A 22,359-nucleotide genomic window follows, 5' to 3' on the forward strand; every position below is an offset into this window, starting at 1 on the left:
AGCAGGCAACGCTTGGTAAAACCTCAGACAGTTTCCAATTATGGGTGAAATTTCTTAAGAGGTGGCTTGCGACGGAGAAAAGCAAATGAGAGATATTTGTTAACGTCTGGTTAATGTTTGGCTTCACTTAATTTCCGCTCGAGTAGCTGGCAGACTTCAGTCGCTCCGTGAAGGCTTCTTCTCCTTCAGAAATGTTTTAAATTTCCTTCGCCTGGTAACCGTGCCACGGTGTGAAATCCGTATTAGTGCAGTTTCCTGGAAACTAATCTACTTTATCATTTCCATTTTCCCTGGAGAATATTTAGGAAGAGGAGCCATTCGAGTGTGAAAGAAATTATTGTTTGGACCTACGTTCATGTACAGATTCTTGTTAGCACGTGGGAGAATTTTAAAATGTTTTTGCTAGACACAAATATTAAATGGCTCGTCTTACGGTAGCTTTGAATGAAACTTTAAAATGATTCTACGGACAGCACCCTACTGCATCTAAAGAATAAGAGACAGATAATGGAACTGTGGTGTCCGACGTAAAAACTTGCTAAAACGATTCCTCTGATTCTTACCGTTTTGGCAACACTTATAAAAATAGCTCACATCACTAACGGGCTTGCTCCGACATGAAGCAAGTAGTCGATAAACATTGGCAATGCTGTTACATAGAGGAGCTACGTTGCCGTGATGAATTTAACGTACTCAAGAAAATTTATGATTGAGTTTTGAGAACACACCAGACAAAAAAAAAAATGGATTAGACGCAGAGATATAAAGAGAACGAGAAATAGAGATTCTTTGATGTTTTATAATTGTGTTTTCTGCAGAAGGCTAAACTTTTAATGACTGTCAAATTAGTCTTCCTAATGAGCTAGCTACGTAATTTCCTAGTGTCTAGTCATATTTCCTCAGCATTCGTTTTGCTATCAAAACGAGAAACTTTAGTGGCCATTCGCATCCACACTATGAACATGGATATTATTCCTGCATGACACTCCCGTCATACTGTGTAATCCGTAACTACGTTAATTGACTCCTATATTGAGTTATACAAAAAAAATAGCGTACGTTGTGTGAACAGTTTTTCAGTAAAATTTCAACTAACGATAGGAAAGTAAATAAAATGCCAATGTAATATCCAACCAATTAAAAAACGAATAGTTATTTTTTTCATTTGATATTCACTATAAATGGGGAATTTTGGTAACTGTTAAATGTCCATTCGTCAAATATTCATCAATAAAAGTTAAAGAATTTTCGCTATTTAAGGCATGCCGACAACATATTCTAATGTCTAATCAAATGGGAAATGAAAATCTTGTGATACATTTAGTACATTTGGAAATAAACAAATCACATATAAAATTTCAACACATTTTATTTAATACGTTACAGTTATACTTGTTATACGACAATAACAAACGACATACGCAATGAACGAGAGAGAGAACAAACCATGACACAAAGATAAATTTCTACATTCAATAACGATCAATATGTACAAAATGTTGGACTAGATGGACAGGGTTATGTACAAGGTTAAAATGCCCAGGCTGCAGCACAGTACATACAAACACAAGACGAGTCGACACAAAGTTAAGTCAGTTTGAGGCTGGCGCATATAGCCACGCGTCGATTGGTTTCCGAGAGAGCTTAGATTAAAGAACATCATTACTCATTGCATGCTTGATGTTTTTTTTAAATTTTGTTTGGTTAACGTGTAAAGGTAATGTCTTCAGATCACTGCAACAAATAAATGGTTTATTTTGAGCATCAGACAGCAAAGCCAACATATCCCACCCCGAAGAGACTGGGTATAATGGTGAACTACAAGCCAACACTGTTTATTGCCGGGTGGACTTTATTATATAGCCAAAAACGTTTTTAAATAAAAATTATTTAGTTTGTTGTGTATCCTATGCCGAGAAAATGGTTGTTGAAACCAGGAAGCGACTTATGGCCGGGCTGTAAATTCGACAACAGAAGGGTACTTATTGACATTGAGATCACCCAGTCACCATCTGTCGCCATGTGCTATCTCTTCACCTGTTGGTATTGCTCCTTTATTCTTTTTTCCCAGTATATCGTACATCTTCATTGTAATTCAACCCTTAAGCTATTCTGCAGCTGCAAATTGCTAACAGCAAGGAACCAATACAGTGGCTGAAATTCCGATTCCGTGCCTTGACGCACCAAACAGGACCGGGCCATGCTGTCAAGAGCAGAGATACTTCACACTGCCTCGTGCAACGATGTGCTACACCGCGCTGGACCCGTGCTAGACTGATGCACGCCATGCCGCTCCGTGCCAAAACTAACCGAGCCAAGTGTAGCTGGACCAAGCCACGTGATGCCAGTCCATGTCGAGACGTGCTGGGCCAGGCCACGCCAAGACACACCATGGTGTGCTGAGCCGAGATGAGCCATGTTGAGTCAGGTCGAGCAGGACCAAGCCATGTGATGCCAGTTCATTCAGTGATGTGCTGGGCCAGGCCACGCCAAGACACACCGTGGTGTGCTGAGCCGAGATGAGCCACGTCGAGCCAGGTCGAGCAGGACCAAGCCATGTGATGCCAGTTCATTCAGTGATGTGCTGGGCCAGGCCACGCCAAGACACACCGTGGTGTGCTGAGCCGAGATGAGCCACGTCGAGCCAGGTCGAGCAGGACCAAGCCATGTGATGCCAGTTCATTCAGTTATGTGCTGGGCCAGGCCATGCCAAGACACACCATGGTGTGCTGAGCCGAGATGAGCCATGTCGAGTCAGGTCGAGCAGGACCAAGCATTGTGATGCCAGTTCATTCAGTGATGTGCTGGGCCAGGCCACGCCAAGACACACCATGGTGTGCTGAGCCGAGATGAGCCACGTCGAGCCAGGTCGAGCAGGACCAAGCCATGTGATGCCAATTCATTCAGTGATGTGCTGGGCCAGGCCACGCCAAGACACACCATGGTGTGCTGAGCCGAGATGAGCCACGTCGAGCCAGGTCGAGCAGGACCAAGCCATGTGATGCCAGTTCATTCAGTGATGTGCTGGGCCAGGCCACGCCAAGACACACCGTGGTGTGCTGAGCCGAGATGAGCCACGTCGAGCCAGGTCGAGCAGGACCAAGCCATGTGATGCCAGTTAATTCAGTGATGTGCTGGGCCAGGCCACGCCAAGACACACCATGGTGTGCTGAGCCGAGATGAGCCACGTCGAGCCAGGTCGAGCAGGACCAAGCCATGTGATGCCAGTTAATTCAGTGATGTGCTGGGCCAGGCCACGCCAAGACACACCATGGTGTGCTGAGCCGAGATGAGCCACGTCGAGCCAGGTCGAGCAGGACCAAGCCATGTGATGCCAGTTAATTCAGTGATGTGCTGGGCCAGGCCATGCCAAGACACACCATGGTGTGCTGAGCCGAGATGAGCCATGTCGAGTCAGGTCGAGCAGGACCAAGCATTGTGATGCCAGTTAATTCAGTGATGTGCTGGGCCAGGCCATGCCAAGACACACCATGGTGTGCTGAGCCGAGATGAGCCATGTCGAGTCAGGTCGAGCAGGACCAAGCATTGTGATGCCAGTTAATTCAGTGATGTGCTGGGCCAGGCCACGCCAAGACACACCATGGTGTGCTGAGCCGAGATGAGCCATGTCGAGTCAGGTCGAGCAGGACCAAGCATTGTGATGCCAGTTCATTCAGTGATGTGCTGGGCCAGGCCACGCCAAGACACACCGTGGTGTGCTGAGCCGAGATGAGCCACGTCGAGCCAGGTCGAGCAGGACCAAGCCATGTGATGCCAGTTAATTCAGTGATGTGCTGGGCCAGGCCACGCCAAGACACACCATGGTGTGCTGAGCCGAGATGAGCCACGTCGAGCCAGGTCGAGCAGGACCAAGCCATGTGATGTCAGTCCATGCCGGGACGTGCTGGGCCAGGCCACTGATGAACCCTCGACGCCGGGTCGACATGGACAGGGCCATGCCGAGCCGCTCCGTGCCGTGCTGAGCCAAAACGGGCCGGGTCGATCTGGACCGAGCCACTGATGCCCCTCCGTGCCGGGTCGACCCGGACCGAGCGACGTTAAGCCCCTCCGGGCCGGGTTGAGCTGGACCGAGCCGTGCCGTTCCGGGCGCAACAGTTACGCGACCTCCAGGTCCGAGGACTCGTCCCGCTCCTCCTGCAGCTTGCGCAGTCGCTCCTGCTCCTCGCGCTTCTGCTTGCGCCACTTGGCGCGCCGGTTCTTGAACCACACCTGCAACACCACCAGCAGTCGCGTCCCGTGAGAGGAGTTCCTGCCCGAGCACACACTTCACTGCATGGCTGGTCAGTAGTCATTCCATATTGTGCGTACATGTCATAGCTAGAGACCCGGAAAATTCGCGGGTTCAATGACCTCCAGGATAGACTCCAATATCCTCTACACACTTGGGCAAATGCCAACTGTTCATTGGCTGCTAACTTGTGAGTCATCTCGACTGGGTGGCCTGTGATTCGACACTTCAGTGAGTGAGGGTCTCTGATTGGCCTTCAGTCCTCCAGATTAACAGTGAACCAATGACCGAAGCAGCACCAAGGTATAATTATTTGAATTTTAGCATAACACGAAATGAACCCGCGAATTATCCGAGTCTCTAGTCATAGCTAGGGACACCTGTATTTCGCGAAAAACATTTCGTGTGAAGGTATTTCACAAAATACTGTAGCTTTTCTCGTGTGGTTATTGGCTGAGGTCGGGGAGAGGTGTCGTCCCGCTCTTGACGGGGCCAATGAGAATGTGGTCACCGTACTGCTGCACCCTCACAATTTGCCATGACTCTTAGAAATACCTTGACATGAAATGAAATCGCGAAATACAGGTGTCTCTAGTCATGTAGATACCGGAAAAATTCGCGAATTCATTTCGCGATAGGCTAAAATACAAAAAATAGTTATACCTCAGTGCTGCCTCTGTTATTGGCTCACAACTCACCTGGATGACTCTGGACCAATGAGAAACACCCAACCGAAGCTTTATCGAATCACAGGCTGCTACGTTGGGACGTTTCACAAGACAGCAGCCAATGAGTGGGTTGCATTTTACCGAGTGTACTTAGAACTATGGGGTTCATCCTGGAGGTCATTGAACCCGTGAATTTCCCGGGTCTCTAGTCATGTGTATCATATATTGATGACGTGCCATTCAAACATATATTACACAACTCTTGTGGATAAGAAGCTAATGCTGATGGTTTTTACGACACGACTGAGAGCTAGGCGCGGTTTTGGTTGGCCACAGGAACCGAGGAAACTCAAGTGGTTTATGAATAGTGTTTGCACGTCTTGCCATGTGCATAAATTGTATGCTCCTGGATAGAAAGAAAGTATCAGTGTTTTCAAACAATCTCTTCTAGAACATCTGTTGGAGTTAAATATGAAAGACTACTACTTCAAATGAGTAATTTAATTTTCCCATAATATATCTATTTCGATATTATAATTTTGCGGGGGGAAAGAACTTGATGAAACGTGATCTGCGACCACCAGCTGTAAATACTGCTCGCCCGGTGCTTATTTTCCTGCGCTACTCGGCTGTTGAAGTGTAAAATCGTGTTTTTATTGTGTGTGTGTTTCATTGGCACATATTATCAGTTAAGTAAAATGGTTTGGAATATAATTTGCAAGAAGCATATGTCTTTTTCTTAAGAGATGAGGTCGAATTGAATGGGAAAACTCTTCGTGTCCATGCGAGGGAAAAGCTCGGAGGTGTTATGCCAGCTACGACTGAATCCTCAACTCCGAAAATAAGCCCCGTCTGCAACAATCTTTCGGCGATTTTTTTTTATATTTAATCATTAAAATCGCTTAATTTAAGTTAGTAACCACTGTGGACTTTCTTTCCCAGTGACAAAGTGCTCTGGCTGTTTAGAAAGGATTATAAATGAGGTATAATTGAAAACATAATATAAAAAAAATCTTTAAGGATTGTGTGTCCACTCTTGGTCCTTAAGCAATTTAAAAAGGATTTTGTTTACATGTTGCAACATTCCAACAAACAGCAGTCCATTTTGTGTGCTCTGCTGTGGAATGTATAGATGTTATGCAGGTAGGTATACCGGAGGCTGCATTGGGGAAGAGTTCTGTCACGCTTAATGCGTTACTGTTGCCTTCACAATCGAGCAGTGGCGAGTCAGGGATAGCAAAGTGGATGGTTGCCTTGTCGTGTGTTGTGCTAGACAGAAGTTACCCCCCGGCAGAAAACCTGAATACAATGAAACTGTAAACTGAAAATTAGCTCAGTCTACATTGAAAATAAATAGCCTAGACACATATTTTAAAAACGTTTTCAGAAAATCTCTCTGTAATAGAATTGAAAGAGGTAAATATGAGTTTATTAAGTATTAATAAATTCACATTTACCTCTTTTACATATATATCCGAATATATCACAAGAAATTAAGAAAATGCATGCGTAATACATATAAATTAACAGGCGTTCAAACATAAAAACCTTTTTTCTTGTTCTATCTCTGGATGGTTTTGTAATAAATTAAAATTTATATACACCTGATGTCTTGCTGTGTGAAATAATCCCTGTACTCGAGGATATTTCGATTTAATCACATACTTTCCTTTCAATGTGGCAATATGAGGGCCATCTTGATATTTTCGTGAACGAAGCAGCGGGTGATAAGATAGTTATCAAACTTAAACAATATATGCAAAGGAAGTGTAAATAAACATGTGTAACAAGAACTTTTTATGGCTCGCGGCAGTGTTTTCAGTATAAATTATTTTATTTCTGAAAATGGACTTGCTTTATATATATTTTTTTCGTTATTTTTTTGTGACAAGCTGAACAGCGGATACTTGGTGGAAGTCCGTGGGATAATTACGCAAAATCCATGCAACTGGAAAATTATTTGCTAACAGACCTTTTTTAATTACCCGTGATACAAGCAAATCAAACAATGTTTGATATTAGTTTTAAAAAAAACATACGCTGTAATGCACGCACGTTCAGACAGTTGATACTAAACTAATTGTGCAAATAAATAATAATTTAGGGTGTTTATAGGGTGTATAGTTAGTGGAATTTTATTATTTCGCAAGTAGATCGCCATTATACTTGGCCGAGAGTGAAACCGAATGCACTTGATGAAACCGCACGAACATGATGAAACCGCATGAACTTGATGAAACCGCATGAACTTGATGAAACCGCATGAACTTGATGAGACCGCATGAACTTGATGAGACCGCAAAACTTGATGAGACCGCAAAACTTGATGAGACCGGATGAACTTGATGAAACCGAATGAACTTGATGAAACCGAATGAACTTGATGAGACCGGATGAACTTGATGAAACCAAATGAACTTGATGAAACCAAATGAACTTGATGAAACCAAATGAACTTGATGAAACCGAATGAACTTGATGAAACCGAATGAACTTGATGAGACCGGATGAACTTGATGAAACCAAATGAACTTGATGAAACCAAATGAACTTGATGAAACCAAATGAACTTGATGAAACCGAATGAACTTGATGAAACCGAATGAACTTGATGAAACCGGATGAACTTGATGAAACCTCATGAACTCGATGAGACCGCTGTTGTCTGGTGTTCGCCGGGCAACACGGGAGGCCGTGAAACGCCCGGAGCTGGGCTCGCCGAGGCTGGTGTAGTGTCGCGAGCGCCGCTAGGGGCGCTAGTGTCGCGGCTCCGCGGCCCTCCCCCCCCTCTTCTTCCCCTCCTCCCACTCGATCCGTTCCCGCGGTGCAGTGTTAATTACACGAGAATAAATGAAGTTTTTCGATCTCGATGATATTTTTATGACGAACAATCAGGGCACATTATTCGGGAGAGGGCGCATGTAATTTAGCCGGGGCAATATGGGGCTGGGGGTGGGGAGGCGTTTTTAAATTAACCCGAGCTCTAGCAGGTGAAAAAAATATACTGTCCAGGTATTGCTGGAAACCTGCTTGTGTCAGGATTCGTTAAGAGCGAAAAAGGCAGCGCATTCGTATTCATTTCAAAAGCTTGGCTCTGAACAACCAGATATATGTTACATTAAATCAGAAGGATACATAGCCTACATCTATAACAACAATATTCATAGGTTAGTAATCTTGAGTATGAATGCAATATGAAGATTGTAACCTCTTCAGGGCGCGACGTAAGGAAATGGATAGGGCTTATCGCCCATAAACAGGCGTGTGGAGGGAAATTAAATACCTCTCGCATCGCTGTGGTGAAAGCAATTAATTAGATGAAAGAAAACCCGTAAATCAAAAACTTTGGTCCTCCATAAAAAAGAATTATGATGGCTTAAAGCATTTCACAAAAAAATTATATTAATAATTATAAACTACAATGAAGTCTATGAATTATTATTTTATTCAGAGAAGATGAAAAGAACCGCGAAACATTCGTAATTTATTCAAGTAAGTGCTGCCATTACCAAAGAATAATAATCAAAATATTAACATTCTATTTATTCTCTCTGGATTAAGTTCGCTGAGAAAACATATGTGCAATTTTTATATATTTTTTTATTAAGATACAATATTTTATGGAAGCTGTAAGAACACACACTAGTAATATGCTTCTGTTAGAGCAAGTGTGACTAATGGAGTAACAGTGAGGAACTGAGGTGGAAATAGATCTTACTCCTGTCTTAGTCAACTAACGGCTTAAGCTCAAATCATGGCCTTGATTATTAAATTTCAGCTGAAAAAGATGTTTATTGCAACTGTCGTGCTACATGAAATGCCTGAAAGGATAACCTACCATCACCTCGTGTTCGAGCGAAAAAAGGATCTGGTAAAACGGCGAGTTAAGAAATGTGCAACAGGCAAACATCGCAGCTGTGATGAAAACCAAAACGTTGGGTGGGTGGGACGTGTTACTGTGCCAATGGCCTGTGAAGATAGTGTGCTTTTTTTTCCTGGCTAAAGAACACCATCAAGCAAGCGCGGCTCGAAGTTGTAATGAAGTTTTAAATTTCAGTATTGAAAATCATTCAATTTTTTGAATACCCCAAGGCCAATGTCAGATTTATGTAATGCCATGTTTTGCAACTTCGTCATTCCTTTAATGACAGTCCCTCCAGAGATGTATTCCTGGAGCCTCGCTGTCATGGTTGGGCCAAGAAGGTGGCGGTATGGACTTCATGAGGAGACACTGCAGGTCTCCGAGAGAGACTGGCGACAGACAGATGAAACAAAGGGGGGTGTTAGTTGTGTTCTATGCTTCCTGCTCGAAACTTTCCATGAAAATAATGACCATGAAAGGAGAAAGTGAAGAACCCACTACAATCACATATGTTTGCTTGTAGAATTGGTCTTTAAATTGAAAAATATGTTGTGTTAACACAGAGGGTGATAAGTTCCATGATTGATGGAATAGGCATTAATGTTATTTCTTTCAGAGTGCTGTCATTTTATCATTTTGGTTTTATAACTGTTTCTGGTACATGCACTTTGGAGAAGAGGCTTTGAACGTAAAAGCTCACAAGTGTGTCGGGTGGTGCTATTTCTAATGGCTATAAAGATGAAGTGCCTGGCCAGTTGTGCTACTATTTAAAACAATTATAAACACTCATGTGAACAACTATTGAAATAATGAACATTGTTAGTAATTAGTACTAAACACAAATCCCATTTTTGAAAAAAAAAAATATTGAATTGTAGATGAGCCTTAAAAATGTTACATATGTGTCTGAAAACAGAAAACTTTTGTTTGGGTGTCTGAATACAGAAAATCAGGTATTTACGTATGTGTACGATACTATAGGACAAAGGACATAATGGCCACTTGTGTGTCCGATACGAGAGTACATTCAGTGTTCGGTGCTACCGGATCCATATGCGACCAAATTAATTCCCGCCATTGATAAATACGGCTAGATTATTACTAAAAAATTAATGAACATGTAATATAATACTGTAATGATTACCTGTACATAGTTTAGACATATTAAATCTAATTCAGGGTAGTTCACTTTCATATCTTAACTTGGGTAAAAACACAACAAAAAAAAAGCGCATAGTATGACCACAGCTTGAGGAAAAAACACATTCTGACGGAACATTTGTGTACTGAAAGGAACATATCGGATGTACACTTCATGAGCTGATACCTAGCGGCATTTCTGTGAACTCTCGTGTTGCTAGAGGCGGCCGGTTAATGTACTAGTGTACAAATATATGTAATTTTACATGATTAACTTAGAACAATTTACAAAAAAAAAAAACAATTACAGTGTGCCGCTTTGTTCCCCGGACAGCGCCGAAGCTCTGCAAGGATATGCGATGTGAGTGGCTGGGATGAGGCTAGGGTGTTTTTTTTTTTCCTCAAAGCGTTTCGTTCAACTGCTGCCCTCCCCATCTCGTTAACAGCGCCCTCCAGAGACACTTGACTGCGCGCCTCCCTCGTGTCACTTACCGCGCGGGGAATGGCTGCCAACAGCAAACACCCCTTGACTTACTCTCGTTTCCCGCGCAGCCCTCCCACTCGATGCCCCTTTATTCGCTCAGTCATTAAATTTATTCGCTGCCTTCCCGAACCCCCCCCCCCCCCCACAGTCGAGGGGGGTGGGGGGTCGGCTCTGCTCATTTATTTCCAAATTAGCGCATTGTTGTTATTCGCGGCGGCACGAAGCCCGCCTCTCGAAGCGGCTCCCGTCAGGCGCAGGGCGGCCGGCTGCTGGCAGTTACGCGGCGCGCCGCCAGGGGCGCTCGAGTGCCGCGGAGCTAGCGCCGCACGCGGCCGCCCGCCGCACCACTGCCGCGTCGGCTCTCCGCCGCTTAGTCCGGCCCACGCTTAAGACTGAGTTCACCGTCCACTTCTTGCTTATTAGGAATAGCTAAATCGACACTAATTATTTGCATTTGCAATCACACTATTCACATAAATATGAATGATACCTACTTATTAAGTTAATTGCACTAATCAATAACTCTTTTCGAAACGAATAAATGAATTTTAGTTACTTTAAATTAAATATAAGAAATGTTGTAGCGTCAATCGTTTGCCATTTAGAAAAATGAGGAGTAGACAAACATACAGTATACCTCTCCCCTGCCATTTCCCGTTCCGGTCATCCCAACTAGCATATAGCATGCTACGCTACGTACCTATCCCCCCCCCCCTCTTTTTTTCCTTCTTCCCATTCGTCCAATAGTCCATACGTTGGAGTGGCGTCGCCGCTGACGCACTCTCCTCCTCTACCGGTTCCCCCACCACGCACCTAAATATTCCCCTCAAGCGATGGGAATTTTCGCAACGCTTAAAAATGTTGAAACCCCTCAGCAAAGTAGTTTTACTTCAAAAAACATAAGCGAGAGCATAGCAGGCCACGTGCATGACTGTGCACGCGACTTTTTCGAAATCGGTTCACAATTGAAATCTCACTTTTAATTTCACCCAATGAAATTTCACGATGTATCCGGCATCTGTTGGCAGTGTCAGTAAGTAACTACATTAACAACCAAATGAATATCCTTCAACATCTGACCAAAAAAGTTGTGAACACAATTTTTTTTTAAACATATGAATTAATTTGGGCCATGTTAAATTTTTAGCTAACCATGTTTTTATTTTTTATTTAGGCCCTACATTAATTGATAGTAACATTTTATAAGTAATAACAATAATTATTTTTTAAATCAGGAATTAAATAGGCCTATACCTGAGCATTGTAATATCGCGACAATTTCTTGCCACAATATTATCGATTATTATGAACAGTTCCTTAGTCCTGCAAAAATTTCGTCTTTCTCTACTCTCATTGGCTGTTGCGCCATGCGTCCGTACCAGAAATTAAATATGCTATTTTCCCTTCCATGCGCACGACCTGTACCTATCCCATTCACGCGACCGTCCTGTGCGCTATTTGTATTAGTAGGCTGTTCGCATGATATGCTGCTGTTAATTTTTTTTTTTGACGTGACAACGTCTAATAAATCGACGAACACCGGCTGCACGCACGAAAAAGTGTCCCGTTACGCTCATTGTACGCTTGCGCCGCATCTATCTTCCACTCGATTGGCCTATGAATCTACTATTACATATATTAAATAGGTTAAGGCGGGCTTTTCAAAAGTAGCTTTTAAATTTAGTACTTTAACTAAACTATTTTTTATTACTTATTAATTAATTTCTTTGGTTATTTTTCCATTTTTTTTTCCAAAATAAAGAGCAATAAACAAAAAGAAACATAAAAGAGAATTAAAAAAAAAAATATTTAGAAATTTTAATATCAAGTCGAACCGCCTAACCGACGTGCAAGGGAATATACTATTTTATGGAGCCAATTGAACATTCCAATTAAACAATCACTTTCATTCAAAAAGTTATAGTTAAAATAATCTGTTAAAGTAATAAACATATTTGAATTAATGAGTGCAAATAAAAGTAAATTTATCAATTAAATTGTAGATTTAATTTCACTCCTTCTTTGTATCCATACAAAATAGTGATAATTCAATAAAAATGATTCAATTTTATTCATAAAAGTATGCAATCATTTCATCAATTTTTTGTTATGACGTTGTCACGTTAAACTATCGTCCGTAAACCGACTTTACAGACAACCATTTTTTTTTTCTTCAATTGTGCACTCAGCCCAACGTGGCTTTACGATTGAAAAACTTAAAAATTATGAACTTGACCTGTGCGCCGACGAGCACATTGTTACGTAATATCCAGTTCATGATTTAATTCCTGGTACAAAACAAACGGGCGAGAAAGCAGCAATGCTATTTAGGTTGAATTTTTGTTTTCGTAGGTATCGTCTGCATTTTGAAGTGCATTTCGGTTGTAATGTTTGCCAATTAATAAATTGTTTTACATACCAATTTTATCCACGGTGAAATTGGTTATGTACCTACTTGAAATCCTACCAGACGATTGAACCTAAATAATTGCGCAATTTCAGATCGTAACCTATGATCCGTAGACAAATCAGAATCGAGAATATTTAACTTTAATATATAGATAGGTACTCGTCAACGCCTGTCAACCACAACATGTTTGCGTCCCCTGGTTCGGGGCTCGGCTGTTTCAATATATGCATTTTGTGTGGAAAATAAATACCACAAGCAATACCCGCCTTCAAGCTTCGAAACAAAGATGGCGGCCACCAACAGAACGAAACAAGATGGTGGCTCATGTCGCAAACGAATTTGGAAATTATCGAATTTTCGAAACATCTAAGATGGCGGTATAACGAAATGTGCAACGGTGTTCCAAGATGAAGGTTCTAGAAAATACAAGATGGCGGACTAATCCCCGAATCTCGCCCCGGGACCCGGTGTCCCAGGACCGACCATTTTAACCTACTCAGAGGGTGGCCTTATGATGGCATGGCCTCCTGTGTGCAATGCCTTAGTGCTTGTAGTCCTTCAGCTGATGCCATTGTGGTGACATGACCTCCTGAAGGCAGTGCTTGAAGTCCTTCAGTGTTATGTCATTGAAGTGACATGTCTTCTTGAAGGCAGTGCCTCAGGGCTTGTCATACTTCAGCGGGTGTCATAATGGTGACATTGTATCTTTTGTGCAGTGCCCCAGAGCTCGTTTTCTTTCAGTGGGTTGTCATCGAGGTTTCATGGAATCCTGAGGGCACTACACGAGTGCTGGTTGTTTCGTCCGTGGATGTCATTGTAGAAACATGACCTCCTGAAGTCAATGTCTGAGGGCTTGTCATGCTTGAGAGGGTGTCAAATGGTGACATGACCTTCTGAAGTCAATGTCTGAGGGCTTGTCATGCTTGAGAGGGTGTCAAATGGTGACATGACCTTCTGAAGTCAATGTCTGAGGGCTTGTCATGCTTAAAAGGGTGTCAAAGTGGTGACATGACAACCTGAAGTAAATCTCTGAGTGATTGTCATGCTTCAGATTAAGAAGGTGTCAAAATGGTGACATGACCTCCTGAAGTCAATGTCTGAGGGCTTGTCATGCTTAAGAGGGTGTCAACATGGAGGCAGTGTCCTTGAGCTTGAAACCATCTTTGGGTTTCTGTCACGCACCGACAAGTAGATTTTATTTATTCTCATTTCGATGTTACACTTAATCACAGAGGTCATTATAGACGGGCACAGACAGCGAGGCTGAACTTGTTCGAACCCGAAAACTCCCGAAAGCGAGTCCAAAAAGAGTCGCGGCGCCACCTCACGCCAAATGTACCACCGTGTCGCTTGCGACACTTTTATCCCGAAGCTCAGTTTAGTTTCGGCTTTGGCTGCACTCTTGATTCAATTACCGCGCTGGCTGTGTTTAAGGGCTTATGCTGCTATCCTATCCGCGCAGAGCACACACGGCAGTGCGGCCTGGCGTGCGTGGCTACGAGAGCAGGCGTACGCGAGGCACAGTCGCCAACATGAGCGCTAATTAAACAACATTCCCAACGAACATTCGCGGGGAACATATTCAAATACTTTTCATCCTTCTACTTGGCAAGGATGAAAAAAAATATCGCAACATGGAAATATATTTAATGGGGTTGTAGTATAAAAAAATTTAAATTAAATACTGAGCGGCCATTTAGTTTCAAACTTTTTTTTTTTATTTTGTTCCAGCCCAAGAGTACGAAATGGGAACGAAGTCTGAGTGCAAGAACACACGAGGCTGGCTCACAAATCCACAGATGAACTGCGGCCACAGGTTAGCCACGGCAAAATAACGGTCGAAAAGTGCTTCCCAATGCGGGTACGGCTCATTTCAAGTTGAAGATGAACAAAAATTTCAAGGCAGTTCGAATTTCGACGGCATTCCGAGTCTTCGTGAGTTATGTGAAAGATAATTGCAAAGAGGAAGATTGATTTAAAACATATTTCTAATGGGCAAACGCAAATGCTGGTCTTCACTCTATGTCGTAGAGAAACCACAAGAGGGACAGGAATAATAAATACACTAAAACACAATAAATAATGGTTGATTGTACTTATGTACGCACATTATAAGAAACTACTTGGCGTAATAAAAAAACTCAAATTTTGTATGCAAATATTTAATATAAATAAAAATAATATAAGGACTATAGTTATATAAATATAGTTGGTACAGTATACTTAAATCAAATCAAATTTTAAATTTTAAAATAAATATTCAGTATTCAATATTAATAAAAACACATGTTTAAACCTGATTACTTAATTTTATAAAATAAATATAATAAATTAAAAATAATTATAATCAATAAATATTCTGGAATTTTACTATAATTTATCAATTTTAATCATTTATGAATTAATATAATTTTTTAATTAAAATAATTATACTTATATAAAACACATGCAAATAAACGTGAAAAAGTTTATAAATAAAATTTACATTACTAATAGGTAGTCACAGTAAATAATTGTTTTTTAATTATATGAACCAGTATTCAATATCAATCACTAAAGTAGGTTATATGATTTAAAAGCAAATATGTAAGTATGTTGCTTTTTTGTGAATTGCCTTTTTTTCATCCTGTGAAAATTTCGTTGCATGATTCGCGCGCCATCGTAAAAATTCACTCTCATCATTTTTTATGTTGCGTGAAGAAAAAGTATAACTTAAAAAAAAATGCCATGATCGGCCGATGTTACATCTTGCTTCGGATGATTTGGACTTCTTATTGTGTGTGTTTGTGTATCCGTATTATTTTTTTTCTTTCCATTCTTGCGGTTTCTGTGTGACACACAGCGAAAACAGCGAACTGAGTAGGTGTGTCCATGAAATGTTTTTTAGTCCAGGCCTTCGTCTCGAGAGCTACGTACCTCTCGTTTAAATCCAAGCGCGGAGTGTGTATGTATTTTCATTTTCTCAACACGTTCGCGTAAAATGAAAGTTTTACGCGATAAAAAAAACTAACATAAATATAATTTTAAAGATAAACTTTTAAGGGCCCGGTATCACGCAACGCAACTTCAACAGTCTGTCCAGTCCAATGAGCTGTTCCCACGAGCCATGGTCGTCAATAGGGCTGACACGACGTGTATGGCAGCAGGCATCTGTTTTATTCAGGGGACGCACCACAACGCCGAACGTACAATAACGCCGAATACCATAACGCCGAATGTTAAAATTGACCACAACGCCGACAGCTAGAAAACTGCTGTGTACCACAACGCCGAAAAATGATTTTGCGGGGAAGGGGGGTCACAGGAGCAAAATTAAAAACAACTGAATGAATTTCACCCTCGTGAACAAACTACTGCATGTAATAATCGTATTGATGTTGGTAAATTATAAGTACTTAATGATAACGAAACTATCCTGGAATATACTTTGTAAGATTTAATCTTCATACAAGACATAATCGCAACTTTAATCCATACCAATATTATAAATGCGGAAGTGTGTGTCTGTTTGTCCTCCTTTCACGCAGCAACGGAACAATGGACCGACATAGTATTTTTGCATATCGATAGTTTATGGACCGGAGTGTGGCATAGACTACATATAATTATGATATTACATCCCTAAGAGTTAAAAAAAAAGGGATAAATTCAGGGAAAATCACAGGAGGTAGGTCATAGAAACACAGTGAGTTTGTGTCATTTCTCTATGTCCGCCATACGGTCACATAGTAAGTTCTGGCAAATTCCTATCCTTCTCCTTGGCGAAATCCATCCCCTTAGTGAAGCTCTTGGCTGATAGCGAATTAAATGCGCTAACAACAGTTTAGTTTAGAACTTTGTCAACATATTGCTTTGTCTAGAATTTGTAACGAGCTATCGTTTGGTGCGTTCGTCACGTCTTGCCTAGGGGTTACCTGCCTTCCCACAACATGAAGCTGAAGATTGGCGTCCCTGGTTTTGCTGATGCGTAGCCTTGATGCACCGAGATTGTGCGGGGTGACTAAAATGTTACCCCTTGGAAGGGCAGCCCTTCAGGATTTTTCTGACAGTAGTGTTATTGAAATGTTATCTAAATTGTTGCCCCTTGGATGGGCAGCCCTTCAGGATTTTTCTGACAGTGGTTAGGTTAGGTTAGGTTAGTTTAGGTTAGGTTACTTTACAAACTAACCACTGTCAGAAAAATCCTGAAGGGCTACCCATCCAAGGGGCAACAATTCAGACAAACTTTCAAAAAAACTACTGTCAGAAAAATCCTGATGGGCTGCCCTTCCAAGGGGTAAGTTTTCAGAATTATTTAAACACTTAAAGAAACATGTTTTCAGAAATTGGATGGGCTGCCCTTCCAGTCGCTGTACAAACAAACCATTGCCAGAAAAATCCTGATGGGCTGCCCTTCTAAGAGGCAACAATTCAGCTCCCCCGATTGTGCAATCATTGGGACTTTAAAATCAAAATTTCCTTCTTTGTTTTCAATTGTATGTCCTACAGACTTGTAGCTCGGTTGAGATGATCTTTATATTATGATGTGTTTAACCCTGGCATAGCCGAGATGTTATGGATTCGTGGGATACCTTGGTTATATCTTATTGCGCTCATACACTAAAATGGTTTATTTCGACAGCATTTTGACAGCCATGTGCATAGCTATATAGCGAGAATCTGGGGTTCTCCTTAGAAATAGTATCTGTGTTAAAGATGAACAGAATTTAAGCATTTTACGTGGGAAAAAAAATCATTCAATGACTCTTCAACTCAGGGACGTTTTTAAAAGTCGAAAATGAGCGCCACTTAAAATAAGGCTTAAAAAAATATATTTAGACACACGAGCCACTCATCATACAGTATGTCCGTAAAAGAACGTCCCATTTATAAATTTTATTAGTATCAACTGTAAGCTTTGAAGAGTGTTGGTTCAAGTTCACCATATAATCACCCATGTAACATATTTTAGCTATCATAATCCCATTTTAATTCATTCACAGAGTCAATTGACTACATGGACAGACATTAGTTAATAAAGGTCTATTTTCAACGCGTATTTACATGTGTTTCAAATAGCAGAGTATACCTACTTACCTTAGAAATATCGTGTCCCTCTTATGTGTGAAGCTTCACTTCTAAGCACGAGGTGGCCATGCACATCACAGGATTGTTCCAGGAAAGCTAAATAACAACTTCCTTTGTAGCAGTGTGACTTGTTAATGAAGAGAATAATAATATGTAAACATATAAAATAACGTTTGTTTGATTGTCTGTTTGTCCCTTATACGTTCCTAAAAAACAGTTCAGCCGATTGTGAAGAAACTTTGCACACTTGATGACCTTTGAAACACGAGGAAGATCGCTGTCTAGGCGAGATTTCGATCAAATTATCCTTTAAAGCATAATTTATTTATTCTTTATGATTTTCGCTATTTCATTGATAATGCATCGTTCATTTTATCTCTATGAAAATTTGCACAATGGGTGGGACGCGAATCGTTTCAACAAATGCGTGTGTTTTTTCATACAGTTTAGCGGCAGTTCGTGTGTTTTTGGTGTATGAGTGCGCACGCATGACAGAATAGAATTGAATTAAATATATAAGAGATACAGAGTGATAGCGAGTGATAGAGAGATTGAAAGATAGGCATAGAGCGATAGTTAAAGAAAAATATATAGATATATGAAGTGTCATATAGAGATAGAGTAGTAGATATCTAGAGAAGCGAGAAAGAGAAATAGTGGTAATACAGAGGGAAATATAGATTTGGAGGGATAAATAGAGTTATATATATAGAGATATATAGAGATGTAAAGAGATAGAAATTGAGATAGAGAATTGGAGTGAGCGCCAGAGAGATGCTTTGTATATGTTTACCTACTTCAATCAAGTTAAAAAAATAAATATAAAATAAAAATTGGTTGTCTGTAAAGTCGGTTTACGGACGATAGTTTAACGTGACAACGTCATAACAAAACATTGATGAAACGATTGCATACTTTTATGAATAAAATTGAATCATTTTTATTGAATTATCACTATTTTGTAAGGATACAAAGGAGGAGTGAAATGAAATCTACAATTTAATTGATAAATTTACTTTTATTTGCACTCATTAATTCAAATATGTTTATTACTTTAACGAAGAGATTATTTTAACTATAACTTTTATACATGTTTGCTATTTAACTTCTTCCAATATGTGTTATTCTGTTAAGGATAGGACGACGATAGGAAAAGTAGGAAACGAATGGGAGTGTTTCAAGTTTAATGTGCCTCGAAAAAGTCAAATCGAAGGTTGTTCCAATCGAGTGGAAGAGAGATAGATGCGGCGCAAGCGTACAATGAGTGTAACGGGACACAGCGCAACGGGACAATGCGCGTTACGGGACAATTTTTTCGTGCGCGCAGCCGGCGTTCATCGATTTATTAGACGTTGTCACGTCAAAAATAAAATAAAAAAGAATGAGGCATTGAGCGCATGCCTAGTTGGTTATGGATTCCAGCACCCACATAGTAAACGTGGCGCCAAGCTGCCGAGATGACAGTTGTGCAGAAAAGGGAACGACTACTTGCAACAAATCTGCAGCCGTCACCCCGCGCCGCGTCCCAGCTCTGCTCTGCTCTGCTCTGCTCTGCTCTGCTCTGCTCTGCTCTGCTCTGCTCGGTAATTCCGTGTTCGAGGCGAGTCGATACTTGCCCCACAGCCACGAGCGGCTATTAAATATTTATCAGGTTATTGTATCTCGCGGCAGGGACCCCGATGTTGACATTAAATACTCGCGAGTTTCAATAATCTTACTTCGAGAACAAATAGACACAGCGAATAGGAAAGATAAATGTGGAGGAAATGAAGTTCGGAAATGTAAACAGTTGGCGAACTGCGGGGGAGGGGGTGAGGGGGGATATAGAAATGGCTGGAATTCAGAAATAACCGCAGCAGACTGTCTGCCTCACATCGCGGAGTGCGCTCAACACTTCCTCTGACAGTAACACCGCGGGATGCGGCCATAACTTAGAATCACACAACTTCAAAACACACAAGACAGAACTGTCTAAGTTATGCATGTTCTAAGTTGCGCGTTTCTAAGTTATGACAATCCTAAGTTGGGTTGTTCGTCGTGTGTTTATAAGTTTTGTTAATCCAAGTTAAGGTATTTCTAGGTAACGATTTTCTATGTAAGTTATACCTGCTATAAGATGAGTGCTTATAAGCTATTGCGATTCTACGTTACGTGGTTAGTAGTAGACTATATATTGGCCGCTACAAGCCCAGGATTCAGGCTGAAGAGCAGAGGAGCCGACCGCCAGCTGGGATTGTGACGTCATGGCGGCCATCTTGGATGACCTTGACCTTGTCCCCGGTGGCCATATTGGATCTGCCATCTTGGATTCCACCATTTGGTTTTCTAAAACTTTCTGCCATTTTAAATTTCCGCCATTTTGACTTCTGATGTCACCATTGTAATTTTCGTAATGGCCGCCACCTTGAAAATCCGTAATTACTATCAACAATTTTTGAAAAAAATTAAGATTTATAAAAACATTAATTAATCAAATTTTAATCAAAGTTATATAAAAACGCACTTATTTCACGGAGATTGGAGTCCTCTGTTAGAACCTGGTGAGGGCAAAAATAAAAATGGCCATCGATCCTTTCTCCATGGAAGCTGCCAGCAGACTACAAACCTCCCACCACTAATGAAAATGTACTTATTTATATATCGCCAGCTAGTATGACAATGTCCACCATCGTGTTTTCGTCTGCTCGAGTGCACTGCCGCCATGTTAGTTTAATTTTTACCCACTAGAGTGCAGAAAACATTTATTATTACTGTGGTGCCCGCCATATTGAAATTTGGACACCATCTTGGGAATCCATAATTATTTAGCTAGAAAATCAGGAAAAATTCCAAAATGCATAAAAAAAATCTAAAACTAATATACTGATTGATTCGATCTATTCCTGTCCTTCGTCCTATTTTTGATCGTTGAAAATAATTGTAATTTTATGTACGAAATAATAATTTCAATAAATAAGTTGGAAAGTCCTAAAAATAAGCTAAAATTTATCTTCTACCAACATCTAGTAAACTGATGATGACATATTGATCATCATCTTGAAAAATTCGTAATAGTTAACCTAGAAATTCGAGAAGAATTCCAAAAATCCTAAAAAAAAAAAAAAAATCACAAGATGTGACGGATGCATCAAACTATAACGCGTTACAAATTTGAGGAAATACCATCTATAAACTGTTATTGGCGTCTTCAGTTCGCTTGCAGCCGCGACCTTCACTAAGCGAATGGGTTTCGCCAAAGCAGAAGGATAGAAAGTTGCCAGACCTTACCATATAACCGTGTGGCGGACAAAGATAAATGGCACAAACTCACTGTTTGTGTGTCAATGACCTACCTCCTAAGATTTTCCATTATAAAACTGAATTAAAACCCTTTTTAACTCCCTTAGGGATGGAATTGCATAATTATATATGTATTTTATATCACTCTCCAGCCCATAAACTATCTATAAGCAAAATATAATGTCGCTCCGTTTCTGCGTGAAAGAAGGACAAACATACAAACACACTTTCGCATTAATAATATAATAATATAAAATTATTAAAACTATGGTATGGATGTAACATTTGCCGTATTCCACGTGCGGGTAAATAACTGGCATCGCACTTGGGTTTGTAAACGTTGCTTCCAGATGCAGCGCCAGGACACGGCTAGGTACACCGAAAGAAAGGTTTGTTTGCCACAGCAAAATATTTGTTTATACATGAGGAAATACATTTTTATTTTGTTGATTCAAACAAATATTTTGTTGTTGGAAAGATTTTGTTGTTCCAGAAAAAATGGTTTGGTCAGTTTGACTGTATATATTTTGTTAGGTGTAATGAATCAATTTTGTCACTCACAAATTTTGGTTTGGCCAACAAAATAATGTTGTTATGGGAAGTAAATATTTGTGTCGCCATTTATATAAACATATATTTGTTTGATTCAAACCAACCTTTTTCTCCGTGTAGTCAGTCGTTCAGCGACTGCTTTCAGGGCAAGCTGACACCTGACAGCCCCCTGATTCCGCCTGCTCGGAGCCTGACCTTTGAATATATATACTGTATATAAGTCGCCAGCCCAGGCTAAAATTTCTAATACGGTTTTGAGATAGTTGGTTAATTCACCGCCGCAATCGCCACCATCTCTAGGGCATCGACTTGTGGTGGTCCCTAGCGGACAAGTGTCGAACTCTTCAAACACCCCTTCCCTCTCCCGTTGAACGACCTTGAGCTGTAATGAATGATGGATGAGGGGTGCGGGGAATGACAGCGGGCGACAGCGCTGCGCTCTAACGTGTAAATAACAACTAAGACGATACAGGGCGTTACGGCAGCGCACTGCAGCGGTGAAGTTCCCAAGCTGCTCCTCATACGCTCCTGAAAAACGTGGAGTAAATCCTATCCACTCGCGACTTCTATACAGTATATATATTCAAAGGTACGACTGAGTGACATCCCTCGTGTACATTGCTCGCTCGTCAGGCCGTACCAGTGATG

The 22,359-nt window shown here is 41.0% G+C and overlaps 1 protein-coding gene across 1 annotated transcript in view; it reads right to left on the reverse strand.

Moving 5' to 3' along the window:
• Positions 1–1,357: 1,357 nt before the first annotated feature.
• Positions 1,358–22,359, reverse strand: part of LOC134541371 (homeobox protein goosecoid-like) — a 97,042-nt gene continuing 76,040 nt past the window's right edge. Inside the window, exon 2 of the mRNA XM_063384794.1 lies at positions 1,358–4,230. Coding sequence (XP_063240864.1) covers positions 4,117–4,230 — 114 coding nt within the window. The 3' untranslated portion in view covers positions 1,358–4,116. The remainder of the gene's footprint in view (positions 4,231–22,359) is intronic.

Source organism: Bacillus rossius, chromosome 18 (genome assembly GCF_032445375.1).
Source record: "Bacillus rossius redtenbacheri isolate Brsri chromosome 18, Brsri_v3, whole genome shotgun sequence".
Lineage (NCBI taxonomy): Eukaryota > Metazoa > Arthropoda > Insecta > Phasmatodea > Bacillidae > Bacillus > Bacillus rossius.